General features: G+C 46.2%; 1 protein-coding gene across 1 annotated transcript in view; it reads left to right on the top strand.

Moving 5' to 3' along the window:
* The window catches only part of NPC1 (NPC intracellular cholesterol transporter 1), a 50,490-nt gene that overhangs the window by 32,407 nt on the left and 1,431 nt on the right, over positions 1–16,652 (top strand). Inside the window, exons 10-24 of the mRNA XM_053912316.1 lie at positions 69–169; positions 2,489–2,591; positions 4,963–5,152; positions 5,600–5,782; positions 6,518–6,632; positions 8,361–8,488; positions 8,585–8,725; positions 9,705–9,794; positions 10,213–10,403; positions 10,998–11,113; positions 11,775–11,904; positions 13,259–13,459; positions 14,440–14,671; positions 15,371–15,484; positions 16,464–16,626. Coding sequence (XP_053768291.1) covers positions 69–169; positions 2,489–2,591; positions 4,963–5,152; positions 5,600–5,782; positions 6,518–6,632; positions 8,361–8,488; positions 8,585–8,725; positions 9,705–9,794; positions 10,213–10,403; positions 10,998–11,113; positions 11,775–11,904; positions 13,259–13,459; positions 14,440–14,671; positions 15,371–15,484; positions 16,464–16,626 — 2,198 coding nt within the window. The remainder of the gene's footprint in view (positions 1–68; positions 170–2,488; positions 2,592–4,962; positions 5,153–5,599; positions 5,783–6,517; positions 6,633–8,360; positions 8,489–8,584; positions 8,726–9,704; positions 9,795–10,212; positions 10,404–10,997; positions 11,114–11,774; positions 11,905–13,258; positions 13,460–14,439; positions 14,672–15,370; positions 15,485–16,463; positions 16,627–16,652) is intronic.

Genomic DNA, 16,652 nt, shown 5'->3' with positions numbered 1-16,652 from the left:
TAAACGTTTAGGTCTCTGATGTCCTGAGGCTTGTTCTAATTGGGAGCTGTTTTCTAAACTTGCCGCAGGGCTCCCGCCTCTCTGAATGACACCAGTGTGCTCCACGATCCTTGTCTGGGTACGTTCGGGGGACCGGTGTTCCCCTGGCTTGTGTTAGGCGGCTATGATGGTAAGTGAGAGAAGCTTTTGCTGTTCCTATTAGATTAAGAAGTCTTGGTTCTGTTACTGTCAAGTGGTAATCATAGAGGTTTCATAAATTGAGCACTATTATATATTTCCAGGCTCTTAAATCCTAAATATAATGGGGTGTTTTCTCTGGTTTTAAAAAAAGGAGGATGTTAGCTTTTTTTTTTTTTTAAGATTTTATTTATTTATTTTTAGATAGAAGAGGAGGGAGGGAGAAAGAAAGGGAGGAAAACTTCAATGTGTGAGAGATACATTGATTGGTTGCCTCTCACATGCCCCCAACTGGGGACCTGGCCCACAACCCAGGCATGTGCCCTGACTGGGAATTGAACCAGCGACCTTTTGGTTTACAGACTGATGCTCAATCCACTGAGCTACACCAGCCAGGGCTGTTAGCCTTTTTTTTAGGTCACACTTTAGGAAGCTGTCAAATGTTAAGGACATGTCCCCAGGATAGTACCCCTTCCACATAAGATGTTGTTCAGCTTCAAGGAGTTCCTGAAACCTGGAGGTTCATCTGTAGAACCCCCACGGAAGCCGTGGACCCTGGGTTGAGCCCATCTGTAATGGGGAAGAGATACTGTGTGAAGGAAATGGGGGAAAGGAAAGTTGGGGGATTTTCTTCCTTCTGAACCAACTGGTTAAGAACTCAGGCACTTCTGTGGTAGGAGGAGCAGTTGGTTTGCTGTTTGCTGGGTCCTGTAACACCTTGGAATAGGCTGTGCGAGGTACAGTGGGGTCATGATTCATGGGACAACTTTGACACCTGAAGCCTAACTGCAGGCAACCAGCAGGTCTTGCTACGCCCTAAGGAAGGGGCCAAATGAATGTTTTCCTCAAGAAGTTGTGATCTGTATTCAAGTTTCTCTCCACTCGTGGGATGCAGTGCCCTTGCTAATCGGTGGGGGACGATGGGGGCACCGCTGGGCCAGTCACAGCCATCACGGTGAACTTTGATCTCTGCCTTAGTCCTAACACCAAAAGAAATTCCGCATGGAGCACAGATTAGAACGCAAGAAGTGACACTATTAAAGGACCAGAAGAAAATACAGGAGGAATTTTTAAAAATAATTTTTAAATGGAGAAGGCATTTCTGAGCAAGATAAAACTCAGAAGCCACAAAAGGATACACTGATGAATTTGACAACATGAGAATTTTAAATTCCTACATGGAGAACAAACATCATAAAGTTTGAAAAGAAAAGCAACAAACTGGAAAAAAAATTAGTATACGTAACAGCATTTCATTCTTTTTTTTTTTAATCCTCACCCAGGGATGTTTATTGATTTTATAGAGAGAGGACGGGACAGAGAGAAACATCCGTCAGTTGCCTCTCGTACACACCCTGTCCGGGGATCCGACTCGCAGCTTTTCTGGTGCCCGGGACAGCACTCCCACCCACTGAGCTGTCTGGCCAGGGCAGCATTTCTTCATTATGTACAGAGTTCTCGTGAAAACAAGAACAGGTCGGCAACCCAGAAGAAAAGCCATACAAAAGTTAACAAAAGAAAAAACACAAATGGCTTGTAATTATACAAGAAAAGTGCTCTCCCTCACTCCTGATTAGTGAGGTGCATCTGTCCCACTTCGTCTGTCTGAGGAACAGATCGGCAGGGTCCGAGAGCTCAGGGACACCGGTGTGCGTGAAGGCGAGGGAAGCTGCTGCGACGGTGCGAGAGTAAACTGTTACTGCAATTTAAGCTCCAGTAAAAGGCAGGGGGTTTATCTCTTTTGTTCACTGATGTATCCATGGTACTGAAATAACACCTGGCACAAAAGTAGGTGTCAGAAAATATTTTATTGAATGAAAAATGAGAACGTTTTTGATGGACAATTTGGGAAAATCTATCAAAATTAGAAATGCACAAACTTTTTGATTCGGTGATTGTACTTGTGAGAATTGATCCAACAAATATGTATTTTACACATTAAAAATGTAAGGTTATTCCATGTGGTAATTATATTTATAATTTTTTAAATTATAAAAATATCCATCAGTGGGAGATTGGTTAAATTATACTAGAAAATATAATACAGCAGAAAAAAGAATAAGGAAGCTCTTTATGTACTAAAATGGAACAGACTCAAGGCAAATTTAAAAGCATAGTGCCCAGAATATACATTACTGTTCATATAAAAGAGAAGGAGAAGGGAAGCATATGTGTTTGCTTGTGCATCTGTGGATGCAGAGTCGACAGCCCCACTGAATCAGTCACCTAGCTGTCTTGTCATTTTCCCCTGGCATTATTCTAATTTTCTGCGTGCTTATAATCCTTTTGATGTCACGTTTTTCCTTTCTAGATCAAAACTACAATAACGCCACAGCCCTCGTGATTACCTTTCCTGTCAATAATTACTACAATGATACTGAGAAGCTCCAGAGGGCCCAGGCCTGGGAAAAAGAGTGAGTTGCTCACCGGGTCTAAACCGCCTGTCCGTGTTTGTGGGAAGCTGGACACTAGCAGAGAGCAGCCTTCATTCAGCCAAACTAACCAACATCAGGCCCGAGTTACATCTTTTCACTTGGTACTAGTGATGTCAAGAAAAAAATCTGTAAATAAATTTACCTGTAAACATTGTTTGAACAAATCTCCTTACACAAGAGTGCAAAAATCTATGTGTGGAAATTTGTCTTGCATCATTTTCTAACGGCAAAAAACGGGAGCTAGCTGAATGCACATTATTAGTAAGGGCTAAATACCGTAGAAAATTCTGCAGTCACTGAAGAATGGGGCAGCGTGTTTCAGTGTAGGTATGCTGTCCACGCCTAGAAAAAACACCCCGGAAATTGTTGAGTGTGTTTGCAGACTGGAGGGACTGGGGAGAGCGCTAAGGAGGACAAGGGACTTGGGCTTTTTCCTTTATAATGTACTTTACATACATTTTTGTAAGAAACAGCTTTATTGCGATATAATTCATATACCATGCATTTCACTTATTTATTTAAAGTGTACAATTTAATAGCTTTTAGTATATTCACAGGTATGTGGAGTCATCACCACAGCCAATTTTAAAACATTTTCTTCGCCTCAGAAAGCAGCTCCCTACTGTTTAGCTATCAGCACCAACCTCCCCCCACCCTCTGCTCTCAGCCCCCACCTCCCAGCCCTGTGCAACCCCGAATCTACTTTCTGTCTGTCCCTTTTCATATTCTGGACTTTTTTTTTATGAATGGAATCCCACGTGTGGAGTCTGTGTCTGGCATCTTTAACTTAGCCTGGTGTTTTCAGGGTTAATCCGAGCTGTAGCAGGTATCGGCCCTCCATCCCTTTTTACGGCTGAACAGTGCTCTGCCCTTCGGATGTGCCACACTTCGCTTAGCCATTCATCCACTGACGCACAGTCTGGTTGTTTCCGCCTTTTGACTGTTGCGAGTACTGCTGCTGTAGACATTCCTCCACACGTTTTTGTGTGAACTTAATGTTTCCATTTACCTTGGGTGTGTACTGGGATTAGAACTGATAGGTCACATGGTGACTATTTGAGAAGCTGCCGGACTGTCTCCCACAGCGACTGCACCATTTCGCATTCCCATTGGCGGCGTGTGGGGGTTTCAGATTCCCCATTTCAATCCTTGTCACCTTATGGGTGTGAGTGGTATTTCACTGCAACTTGTTTTTGCGTTTCCCTGATGACTGATGAATTCCAGCATCTTCTCATGCTCTTATTAGCCATTTGTATAACTTCCTTGGAGACATGTTTATTCAAGTCCCTTACTCATTTTTAGCTGGGTTATTTGTGTGTGTGTGTATTTTTCTTATTGAAGTGTAAGAATTCTTTTATAGGCCACAAATCCCTTATCAGATATATATGATTTCCAAGTATTTTCTCCCTATCTTGACTTTGGGGTTTTTTTTGTTTTGTTTTGTTTTTTTTTACTTTCTTGATGGTGTTCTCTGAGACACAAAAGTTTTTAATTTTGATGAAGTCCAATTTATCTATTCTTTGGTTGCTCGTACTTTCTTTGTGTCAGAGCTAAGAAACCTCATCCAAGGACATGGAGATTCATGCCTATGTTTTTCTAAGAGTTTTATTGTTTTAGCTCTAACATTTAGGTCTTTGACCCATTTGAGTTCATTTTTGCATACGGTGTGAGGTAAAGGTTCAACACTCTTTGGTTTGTGGCTCTCCAGTTGTCCCCAACCATTTATTGAAAAGATTATTCTTTTCCCCATTTTCCACCCTGTTGAAAATTAGGTGACCACAGATACATGGTTTATGTCTGGACTCTTAGTTCTGTTTCTTTAATCTGAATATTTATCCTTGTGTGAGTATCACACTGTCTTGATTACTGTTGTTTTGTAGTAAGTTTGAAATCAGGACATTTGAATCCTCCTACTTTGTTCTTGAAAATGAAGTTTTTAGCTCTTCTAGGCCCTTTGCAATTCCATATGAATTTTAGAATCGACTTTCCTTTCTACAAAGAAGTCAGTTGGGATTCTGATAGGGGTTGCTTTGAATCTGTAGATCAACTTTTAAAATTTTATTTCATAAGCATATGTCTTTATTATGATGCATAGTACTTCGTTTAGAAATCTTTTTTAGTTAAAAAGAATGAGACCGCGAACCAATTTTCAGACTGGTTCTAAACCAATTTAAGTGGTAGAACACTCAGCACATCCAGAACTGTCTCACCTTCCAGGCTGCGGTGGAGAGGGCTGAGTGCAGAGAAAGGTTAAGTGAGGGCGGCGTTGTCTCACAGACGTTGGGAAGAAGTTCCTCACTTAGCTGTCACTGAGTTTTAACTAAAGATACAAATTGTTCTTACTCATCAGGTTTACTAATTTTGTGAAAAACTACAAGAATCCAAATCTCACCATTTCTTTCACTGCTGAGCGAAGCATCGAAGACGAACTGAACCGTGAAAGCAACAGTGACGTCTTCACGGTGATAATCAGCTACGCGGTCATGTTCCTGTATATTTCCATAGCCTTGGGGCACATCAAAAGCTGCAGCCGGTTTCTGGTGAGTGTGGGTTGGGGGGCCGGGTGCACGTAGTGTGGACAGTGGGGATGTCCGAGTTGTTGGAAATGTCATGGCGCAGCGTACGCCGTGTTTTCGCCTCCACTTGATTTATTATGTTCAGAACTGCCTTCAGTTGCCCTGTGATTCAGCTGTGTGCAACATTTCCTGTTCCCTGATGTTTTCTTCAGTTCCAACTTTTTGGTTTGTCTTCAACTTAAAATACACTTCACATAGTTCAGTTTTTTCTAATTCGTCTACCTCGTCGCCTAGGAATGGAAGCTTATAAAATACGTTGCTTAGGAAGACCTTTTCATCTCTCTTCCCCGAGTGGGAATTGCACTCTGAGGTGCGGGTTGGTATACACATGTAAAGAGGTCGAAATGAGGACCTTTTAGTAACAGGACGAGAGACACCCTAACCAGCGGTTGCCCGTGTCGCCTCTCGCAGGTGGATTCTAAAATCTCCCTGGGCATCGCAGGCATCCTCATCGTGCTGAGCTCAGTGGCGTGCTCATTGGGCATCTTCAGCTACTTTGGGGTCCCCCTCACCCTCATCGTGATTGAAGTCATCCCATTCCTGGTGCTGGCTGTTGGGGTGGACAACATCTTCATTCTGGTCCAGACCTACCAGGTATGTTTTCCTAGTCTCACGGGACGTGGCAGCTGACAGGTGCCGAGCTCCGTTAGTGGCTGTTTGGCTCCACGCAGAGTATATGTGCGTGTGGACGGCGAGGGCACGCTGTTTCCTTCCCACTGCGCTGTTTACTGGTGCCCGTCACTTGTTCTGGACACTTTGGGGTCAAGAGGTTCACACCTCTCTCTGGTTGGTGGAATAGATAGAAAGTGAGAGTTTGGTTTTGCATATGTGCAAAAAGGGCTAACATGCTGTGGAAAATATTTTTGGAGCAACTGCTATTAAAATCATTTTCCACATAAGTGCAGAAGAAGGAAAGATTTGTCAAAGGGGCCCTAAAAGGTCAACGCAGGACCTGCTGATGTAGAGAAAATGGTCTCAGTCGATTGGTTCTCATGTGGTCTCTGTCCCATAGCGCTTACCTGCGTGGAGACTCGGTGGCATGTAGGTGGTATGTCATTTAATGGTCCAGCCACCAGCAGCCTGCATTCCATGTATTTTCTCCCTAAAATGACCCAGTCTTTCCTTGAGCCTCGCACCTGTTACCTAGCTCGGGGGGTCAGAGATGCTCTAAATGGATTCGTGTGAGGCGTCACGGGTCCCTCACCAAAGTTTATATACAATAAGTAGTGGCCACTAATCATTTTTCTTTACTGTTAACACAGAGAAGCAGAGGGGTGGCGTTGTTATTGAGATATTTTAATGTATTGTGTTTAAATTTTTTTCTTAAAGAGAGACGAACGTCTTCAGGGAGAAACCCTGGACCAGCAGCTGGGCAGGGTCCTTGGAGAAGTGGCTCCTAGTATGTTCCTGTCGTCCTTTGCAGAGACAGTAGCATTTTTCTTAGGTAATTGCTCTTTGAATTCTATCGATCTTGTGGTTGGCTGAGCCTGGGAATAGAAGGAGCCTGGGGTCTGGATATGCTCCTTTGCGGTTTTCCTTTTCTAAGCTTTATTCTGTAATTGGAAAGTAAGAGAGTGGACCACAAGATAAACTGGTGGCAATACTTCAGGTGTCATTTAGCAGTGTCCTCTTTCTCACATTGTTTCAGGACAGTGTCGACCTTTAGGGTCCAGACACCTAGGACTCCCCTGCCATTCGCCCTCTCTGGCACCGATGGCGAGTGTTGGTATTTGAAAACAGCATTCCTGCACAGCCACAGAGTCTTTTCAAAACAACACTAAGCGGCAGCCGGAAAATCCACAGGCCTTCGCTTGCAAGGGGCTTGGCCTCGTTCTCTTCGGCAGTCTTCCTCCTCTGGACTCACAGTTCACTGGGGAAGCAGCCTCGCCGATGAGCAGAGGTGCCTGGATCTGACCTCGTAACAAGGAGGCAGCAGGAGCTGGAACAGAAAGCAGCACTCTGTGTTTTTCACACAGACAGATCCACCAGTCCTCCCAGCAGGACTGTGTCTGCCCTCGTGTCCGGCGTGTAGTGAAAGAGAACTGACTGCCTCCTCTGAAGAGGCGGCCAGGTTAGAATCGCTCAGCGACCGCAGAGACGACACACACCCCACGGGTTACAAACAGAAATGCCCACACGGCCGCCCAGTCACCACAGGGCCGCTGTAGGAGCATCATACGTGGTGGCCTTTCAACACAGACCCACCAGCAGCGTATTATTTTTCATTTCCATGAAGCAATGTGCTTTGAAACCTGTGGCCCTTCTATTTCCTTTTATTGGGGACAGGTGCAAAAAAAGTTATTTCCTTTTTTTACCTCTATTATGAGGAAACCGGTGCACGTGTGATAATAATAGCAGCTGACCCTGTGCTGCGAGGTGGAAGTGACTTTGGGAGGACAGTGGGGGTGGCGGGGACTGCGGCCGCAGAGTACACAGGTCCTGGCTAAGAGGAGCAGTGGTATGTCACTGCCCCGGTGCTGCTGGGTCCAATTTTTTTTTTTTCTCAAGCAACACTGTGAATCAAAATCTCATTGTTAAATATTGGCTTCTTATTTTATTTAAAAAGTATTTTTTAATTTTAAAATGGGTTTATAGAGTGTGGGCCTAACAGGCTATCTGGCCGTGAGCTGCCGGTTCTCAGTGTGTGAGTCTTAGCCTAGTTTTTGAGTCGGAGCACCCCCATTTGATAGTATGTAAACCGGAAGACCAATATTGTTGATACACTAGCAGATGGAAAATACAGTCCCTCTCTTGGAGTGAAGCATAGAAGGTACGATAAGAAATGGACAATATTAATGGTTCTCAAATTTTAATGTACCTAGATTTTCCCAGAGAGCCTATTAAATACATGAGAAGTGGGGTTGAATTCCCTCAGTCTTGATTAAGTAGGAGGAGGCCGGGGCCCAGCAGCCACATTTTTAACTCCCCAAGTGGTTCTGGTGCTGGCACCATTCTGAAAAACTCCGGGCTACAGACTCTCCTCCAGTTCTGGTGTGACCTCCACAGATTTTGCAGCATCTTTTGTGGGAGCAGTAGTGGGGTCTGCTCATAGGTCTGGCCTCTTCTGGCTCCTTGTGTTCAAATGGACCGGAGGCGGGTGGGGGGGGGGGGGGGAGACTCGAGAGAGCCCTCTGCTGGAAGTGGAAGTGATGGCGGCCTTCCTCTCCCACAGGAGCCTTGTCAGTGATGCCCGCCGTTCACACCTTCTCTCTGTTTGCCGGAATGGCGGTCTTCATTGACTTCCTTCTTCAGATTACCTGTTTCGTGAGTCTCTTGGGCTTAGACATTAAGCGTCAAGAGGTAAGTTGTTATCAGAATTACAACCTATTTCACTTGAGTCTACAGTCTAGCTGAAGCAGCTAGAGGGCGTGACCTTTGTTCCTCTTTGTCCCTTAGAAAAACCGGCTGGACATCCTCTGCTGTGTCAGAGGTGCTGAAGATGGAACTGGCATCCAGGCCTCAGAGAACTGCTTGTTTCACTTCTTCAGAGACGCCTATTCTCCGCTTCTGCTTAAGGACTGGATGCGGCCGATCGTGGTATAAACTCACCTGTGGTTTTTCTTGGTTTTCTCCCTGGCATGGGTTTTGCCACACGCCTTCCGTGAGCCACGTGGCTGGGGAAGGAGATTCTGACAGTTGTTAGCTACATACACAACAACATAGAAGCAGATACATACAAATACATAAAGTATGTTCAGCTAGTTTTTAGCAGTGTTAGCCATAATTTGTTTTAAGTTTTTTGTTTTGAAATAATTATAGATTCATAGAAAATTGAGAAGGTAGTGCAGAGAGGACCCAGGTATCTCTCACCCAGTTTTCTCCTGCGGCCTCACATAATTGTAGTTCCATATCAGAACCAGGAGTTTGACATTGGCACCATGTGTGGGTCTCGCTCTGTGTCATTTTATCCCGTGTGAAGATCCGCCACCACGCTGATCTCTCTGCGGTGTGCCCCCCTCCCACTCCCACACCACCCGTGATCCCTAATCCTAGCAACCCGGCAAGAAGGTTTTATAGTTTATATGCCGGATGTAGCTGACAGTGATCATCTATCACTTCTCTAGTAAAAGCAACATAAGTACATAACATGTATTGAGTAGTTACCTGTGATACCAGGTATTGTGCTAAATATTGGATACTGTCTTGGAAGTATTGGGCTAAAATTTAGATTATGCCTAGATTTTTCTCATTTAATCCACAAAACTATCTGGTGTTATAAGTCTTATCTTTCCTGACTTACTGATGAGGAAATAGAAGCTGAGAGAGGTCAAGTGACTGCCCTAGGGTCATTTCACTTGTAAGTGGAGGAGCCAGCATCTGAACCCGGGTGGTCTGACTCCAGATACTCTGACCTCAGCCACTACCCCATGCTCCTTGTTTGCTTAGTGTGTCGTTTAAACCTGCTCTTCAGTTTAGAAAAGATTCATTTTCCACGTGCTTAAGATTTTATGTGTGCTCTTCGGCTCACTATAGCTAGCTCTAAGCAATCGCTCTCCCATCTCACTTTTCATCCCAGATAGCAGTATTTGTGGGTGTCCTCTCATTCAGCATCGCTGTCCTGAACAAAGTGGAGATTGGATTGGATCAGTCTCTTTCGATGCCAAAAGTAAGACGCTTTTTTAATTTTAACTTCCTTAGCCAATGGTGCATAAATGTTTCAAAACACGTGTCCAGATATTTCACCTTAGTGCATGCTCATAAGTGCGAGTGCGGACGGGCTCTCCCACGTAGTGGGCACGGCCGCAGAGCTCTGCCAGCGTGGGCCTCGGCATTCTGAGCCCTCCGACCGCTCTCTGGGGCACAGCCCCAGGACGCGAGCGGCCAGCTTTCACCTGGCGAGGTGCCCTCCTAATGGTGGAACCGGGCTGGGGAGCACCCTGGGCCCCAGGAGGGTGGGGGAGGGGGAACTGGCTGTGTCAGGAGTCCTGAATCTGGGCTGGAGGCCCTCCTGACTCTCAGTCACCTGCGCCTCACTTAGCCACCACAGAACATTCACTTTGTCCTGTTGTTGGGTCTTCTTTCAGGACTCCTACGTGATGGATTACTTCAAGGCCCTCAGTCAGTACCTGCACGCGGGCCCGCCTGTCTACTTCGTCCTGGAGGAGGGGCATGACTACACATCTCTGAAGGGGCAGAACATGGTGTGCGGGGGCGTGGGCTGCAACAACGACTCGCTGGTGCAGCAGATTTACGAAGCGGCTGAGCTGGACAACTAGTCAGTACCCGCTCTTCCTGTTCTGCAGCAGACGCAGCCAGGAGGGGCTCTCGGCCAGGGGCAGCTCGGCCTGAAATTTTTCACTGAAGATAGATTTTCTCAGAAAATGTGTTTTTTAGAATGTATGCTGAATCTAGCTTTCTCTGAGCAAAACGTTTAAAGGACTAATTTACCACCTAATACTTTGAGGGTTTTTTTCCATGAAGTGCTAATGTAACTTGTCTTTTGACTGAGTAGCAGTATAAACTCTAGAAAGGAAGTTAGATTTCAAGGAAAAGGACTGGAACTAAAGACTTCCTCCTGCCCTGGCCGGTGTGGCTCTGTTGGTTGGAACATTATCCCGTAACTGAAAGGTTGTAGGTTCAATTCCCAGTCGGAGTACATACGTTGGTGTCAGGTTCAATCCCCGGTCAGGGTGCATATGGGAGGCAACCATTTGGTGTTTCTCTTTCACATTGATGTCTCTCTCTCTCCTCTCCTCTCTCTCTAAAATCAGTGGCAAAAATGTTCTTTAGTAAGCATTACAAAAAATTTTTAAAAAAGACTTTCTCCTCATGGGACAAGCCAGTAATTTTGTTCTCTCCTTTCCGCTAGTACCCGAATAGGCTTTGCTCCCTCGTCCTGGATTGACGATTACTTTGATTGGATTAAGCCGCAGTCTTCTTGCTGTAGAGTGTACAATAGCACTGATCGGTTCTGCAATGCTTCAGGTACTTGCCAAGTCTTTCCCTTTTTTTCTGAAAAATTTTAACATTATAATTTAAAGACCATTTGCAGTTCACCCCCATTTACACCTGTCCACAAGCCGACTCCGGGTCTCCGTCCCTTTGCTGCCATCCCTTTCCTCACTCATTCACTCCAAACACTGCGCCTTGTTCCTGGCTCCGCCCCTTCCGGGCTGCAGGCTGAACCAGGCCTGAGTCAGGGGCCCTGGGTGTCAGAGTTGTGCGGTTTCTCATCTTTTCCCGATGACGCCAGTTGCCTCTTGATTGGTCTGTGGCAGTAGTTTCTCACAGATGTGTTTTCCTTTGCTCGTCACCATTGCCCCATGGTTTTGTAGGAGTGTTGAGGTCATCCTAGAGTTTTCTTGACAAAAGCATGGAAACCCTGGGATCTGGTAATACCGATTGAGGTCATCCTTCCAGCAGGAAACCTGTTTCAGGGAAGAAAATTTTTGTTTTCTGCCTAAGATGAAGATAGTATGTCAAAGATATTAGACTATGGAAATCACACATATTTGAAGCTTTTGGATAAGGAGAAAGATTCAGGAAAGGAATTCATCTCATTTCTTTAACAATATTTTTAAATGTTTTAAAGTAAAATATCGTGACCCATTCTTTTCTCCTTGGCCCCTCCCCCCGTTCCTGCTAGTGGCTGACCCTGCCTGCGTCCGATGCCGGCCCCTGACTCCAGAGGGCAAACAGAGGCCTCAGGGTGGAGACTTCATGAGATTCCTGCCCATGTTCCTTTCTGATAACCCGAACCCCAAGTGTGGCAAAGGGTAAGTGCCGCCGCGCCCTTCAGGTACGCACCCACTTCTGTCGGCACTGGGAAACGAGGAGAGGGCTTGGGGGTAGATACGGTGGTGTGGGCAAGGTTCTCTTTTCTACCCCCTTCTCATCCTTTCCTGATTCTTCTGTGAAAGCAAAGAAACCTCTAAAACACCTTAAAGAAAACTCTGCATTATTTCCAACTGACGGCATCCTGGTGTCTGCATCTGTTTCTCAGGCTTCCCTCTGCGGGTGCTGGCCCTCCTGGCCGTGGGAGTGGGTGCTGAGTTCTGCGCAGGTTACTCGTGGGGCGGAGGGGCAGGAGGCACACGCGGCATTTCAGAATGTGAAGTGGTCTGTTCAGCTGTGTCCATGGATCAGTGAGACAGCATCTCTGCTCTGGGGATGGCATCCTAGATTAAGTTTAGATTGTTTTGGCTCCACTGTGCTTCTCACCAGCCTGTTCTTACAGCCAGGCAGCCAGTTACTTATGGAAGCAGCATATCTGGCCCAGAAATAGGACTCACTGGGGTGGGGGGTTTGGAAGCTCTTATAGGAGCAAGATGAGCATCCACACATGTGGCAGGTAAACCCAGGATGTCCCTGTTTTCTCATAAGAATACATCATTTGACCTGAGTCCCATCATTTATCAGTCACATATATCATGTCTGTGTTTTGAGAGCTATGCTAAGCACCATGGGAAGACTATCCCTAAAGATAAAATAGAAATGAATGTTGCATCTTGGTCTGTTTGCAGACTGAATGCTTTGGCCTACATAAAACAAGTCCAAGCGAATTCCGCTTTTATGAAGCAATAGCCACCACTTCCGGGGGAGCCTCCTACATGCCAGTATCATGCCAGGCACCTCACAGCATTATTTCGCTACCTCACCATGCAGCCCTGTGATTAGGTGGTGTATACCTGTTTGTAGAAGGCGATACCGCAGCCCCAACTCAGTAACTTTGCCAAGGGCCCCGTGGCCTGTACGTGGCCGAGGCCACTCTGGAGGCCGAGCTCGTGGCTGTCTCACTTGGGGCCCTTGCCCGTCCCCACTTCCTGCTACACAGCATTGCTGTGCAAACTCTGTACAAAAGCACTCGGACTGTGAGCAGAGCCAGGCACGGAAACAATAGCAGGTACACACCAGTGAAGCCAAGAGCAGTAAAGAAAAGCCAGTGTGGGAGAGAATAGGCTAAACTAAACTCTTCATCCTTCCCTTTCAGAGGGCTTTCCCTGTCGCTGAAGTTTAGAGCTGGGTCTGACCTCCAAGCCCAGGGTCAGACGACGTCGCTTAGCCTTGCGTGCTCAGATGCTGTAGGTTTTCACAAAGTGTGGTCTTTCTGACACCACCGTCTCCTCTCAGGGGACATGCTGCTTACGGGTCGGCAGTTAACATCCTTGACGACAACACGGGTGTCGGAGCCACATACTTCATGACCTACCACACGGTGCTGCAGACCTCTGCGGACTTCATTGATGCCATGGAAAAAGCCCGCCTCGTTGCTGGTAACATCACCAAAACCATGAGCCAGGGAGGAAGTCGTTACCGCGTGTTCCCATACAGGTACGGATGAGGGCGTCCAAGGGCAGGGCCCACACCCTGGGAGTCCCTTGGTGGGTTGCTGATGCTCAGTTTTCATGCTGATAACCTTTCCGTTGCGAGCACTGACCAAGTGTGTGCGGGAAGATGGTGGCTGGGCAGGGAGGGCCAGAATCTGGTGCACGTGTTGAGGTCTGAGTGCTGGGGAAAGAAAACTTGGTCTCTGGGCTGGAGCTCACTCTCTGAAAGAGACACACTGCAAAAAAGCCCCCGGGGGGCAGCAGGGGGCTGCCTGGAGACTGGGCCTCATGAAGGGTGCCGAGTGGACATTCCTGGACAGTAACTGAGGGGCCCCCTGACTGCTGAGTATTTGGGGCAGTGCCTTTATTGAGATTTTTCTTTTTTGCTTATTGAGTTTTTTATTTATAAAAATAAATACTACTTATGGAATACTGAATTTGGAAAATATAGAAAGTAGAAGAAACAAGTGGGCTTCTTTTCCTTACCTCTGTGATCTCGGTTGAAGGAGTCCTGACCTGTGCTGGCGCGGGGCGGGGGGCGGGGGGCGGGGGCGGCCAGTTTTGCTGTGGGAGCAGTTCTCAGAGCGGGGTCCTAATTCCTGGAGAGAGCTGGTTAACTTTGCAGAAAAAGAAAGAACTTCTCCTCAGCCTCTTTGTAGACCCCATTTGGCCTGAAGTAATTCTCAGGATGGATCAGGACTTGTTTTTTTCAAAATAGCATGAAATATTCTCTGTAACTGCCTATAAAGCAGAATAGAGTGGGATTGTGAACAAAAACTTTATATAAAATACACCTGTCGGTGTCAGTGGTCAGTCACAGGTCCAGCTGAATTACTGCAGACGAGTCCTGCTAGAAAACAGGGAGGCTTTCTGCCAGGCACGTCTTCCAAAGCCCTTGCGCAGCTGCGCAGTAGCGGCAGGGTGAAGAGTGGAGCTTCCAGAAGTGAGAATGGGCTCTGACAGAATCTCCTCCCTCCGCTCCAGTGTGTTCTATGTCTTCTACGAACAGTACCTGACCATTATTGACGACACGATCTTTAACCTTGGCGTGTCCCTGGGGGCCATCTTCGTGGTGACCGTGGTTCTCCTGGGCTGTGAACTGTGGTCTGCGGTGATCATGTGTGTCACCATCGCCATGATCCTGGTCAACATGTTCGGCGTCATGTGGCTGTGGGGCATCAGCCTGAACGCGGTCTCCCTGGTCAACTTGGTCATGGTGAGTGCCGGCCACTCGGTTTGCCCCTAATGCCTGCGTCACGTTACTGTGAACTCTTTCTGGGGACAACAGATTAAGTCCTGCCCTTGCCCTTCGTACACATGGAGAGGTGGGGCTGGATGTTACGCTAACAGTGAAAATGTGATTTCATGCTCCAGCTTGGGTATTCTGCCTTTATTATTCTAAAGGGTTTGCAAGAAAAATTTAGCCTAACAGCAGCAAGATAGCCACATTTCATTTAGAAAGATTGCCCCATCCCTGATGGAATTCTCTGACCAATATCTTTTGCTTCCCATGCCATTGTTAGGTGCATTTTAATGATTAGTTTTAAAGATATGAGCACTCAAGAAGGTATTAACAGAAAACAGAAACAGTACACCAGTACCTCAGACACGGCCCTGCTTCAGGGGGGTGGCACTGAGGCTCAAGTACAGAAACGATGACAGTGTGTGGGGTTGCCCTTCAGAGGTTTCTGCAGCGCCCCCTGAAGAAGGCAAATGTAAACTGGAGCACTGGGCGCTGTGCCTAGGGGGCTCTACAAGTTCTGACACACTTACGTTGGTGGGATGGGGGCTTTATAGTGCATGCCAAAGAGGATTCTTAGGGCTCCTCTCCCGCCACAGGGTGCGCTAGGAAAGGGGTGGCTGCTTACGGTTTCCGCTGGAAAAGGCCAGTTGTAAAGGAGGTACTTTCTTTCAGAGTTGTGGCATCTCTGTGGAGTTCTGCAGCCACATAACGAGAGCGTTCACCGTGAGTGCAAAGGGAAGCCGTGTGGAACGTGCGCAAGAGGCGCTCTCCCACATGGGCAGCTCTGTAAGTAACTCTGGCAGCAATTCCAGGGGAGACGACCAGCTCAGCAAGCCAGCGTTTCTCAGAAGGAACTTTAAAATTCAGTAGGAAAAAAGGCACTGTCCCAAATAATCAGACTTTGTATCCTTTCCTTAGCAGCAGCTCCCGAGGATGACAAGTTTTCAGGCAACTCATGGAATAGCTATATCCTGAAACCACCGTAACTGTTCTGTTGGTAAATCCTTTTGTAGGCGGCAGTATGGCCAAAGCAGGGGGAACAGAGAAGTGGGATTTGAGAGAGCCAGAAGTCTTTCAATTTAAAACGCAGGCCAGCCCTGACTGGTGTGGCTCAGTGGATTGAGTGCTGGCCTGCAAACGGAAAGGTTACCCGTTCAATTCCCAGTCAGGGCACATGCCTGGGTTGCAGGCCAGGTCCCTAGTTGGGGATGGGTGAGAAGCAGCCAGTTGATGTGATCTGTCATGTATTGATGTTTCTCTCCCTCTCTTCCCCTCTAATAATAAATAAAATCTTTAAAAACATAAAACACAGGCCAGATATAAGTGTTGAAAAAGCAAGTGCACAGTGAGCAATTTGTAGTTGATGTCTGGAGAATCTCTTTGGCTCAGCTATATCCTAGTCCAGCCAATTAACCAACACTAAATACTGTTACAGAGGAACAACTAAAACTGTTTCATAACAATTTTAGACACTTAAAGTAGTTTTCATCTGAGAATATAGAGAAATATCTCAGTTTAGGGACAGAACAAGTGTCTATGCAGAATACATAGCTTTTACCCTTATAATACCTTTTGTTTCAGACTCATAAGCAGCAAATAAATCAATTTTAAGTAGAACATAATGCTACTTAGCAGTAACTCTGAAAGCTAGGGTTCAATCCACAGTGACTTTTGACCTTAACTATTAAGAAATACTTCTATTAGGAAATGTTCAATTATAATAGATTGACGAAAGCAGTTTCTAACACCATCTTTCTTCTTTTAGGTATTCAGTGGAATCACACTTACAAAATTTGGAGGGATTGTGGTGTTGGCCTTTGCCAAATCTAAAATTTTCCAGATATTTTACTTCAGGATGTATTTAGCTATGGTCTTACTGGGAGCCACTCATGGATTGATATTCCTTCCTGTCTTACTTAGTTATATAGGTAAGCGTTCAAATTTTTAAATAAGC

This window comes from Desmodus rotundus, chromosome 10 (assembly GCF_022682495.2).
Source record: "Desmodus rotundus isolate HL8 chromosome 10, HLdesRot8A.1, whole genome shotgun sequence".
Lineage (NCBI taxonomy): Eukaryota > Metazoa > Chordata > Mammalia > Chiroptera > Phyllostomidae > Desmodus > Desmodus rotundus.
This window is presented reverse-complemented; position numbering and strand designations above follow the sequence as displayed.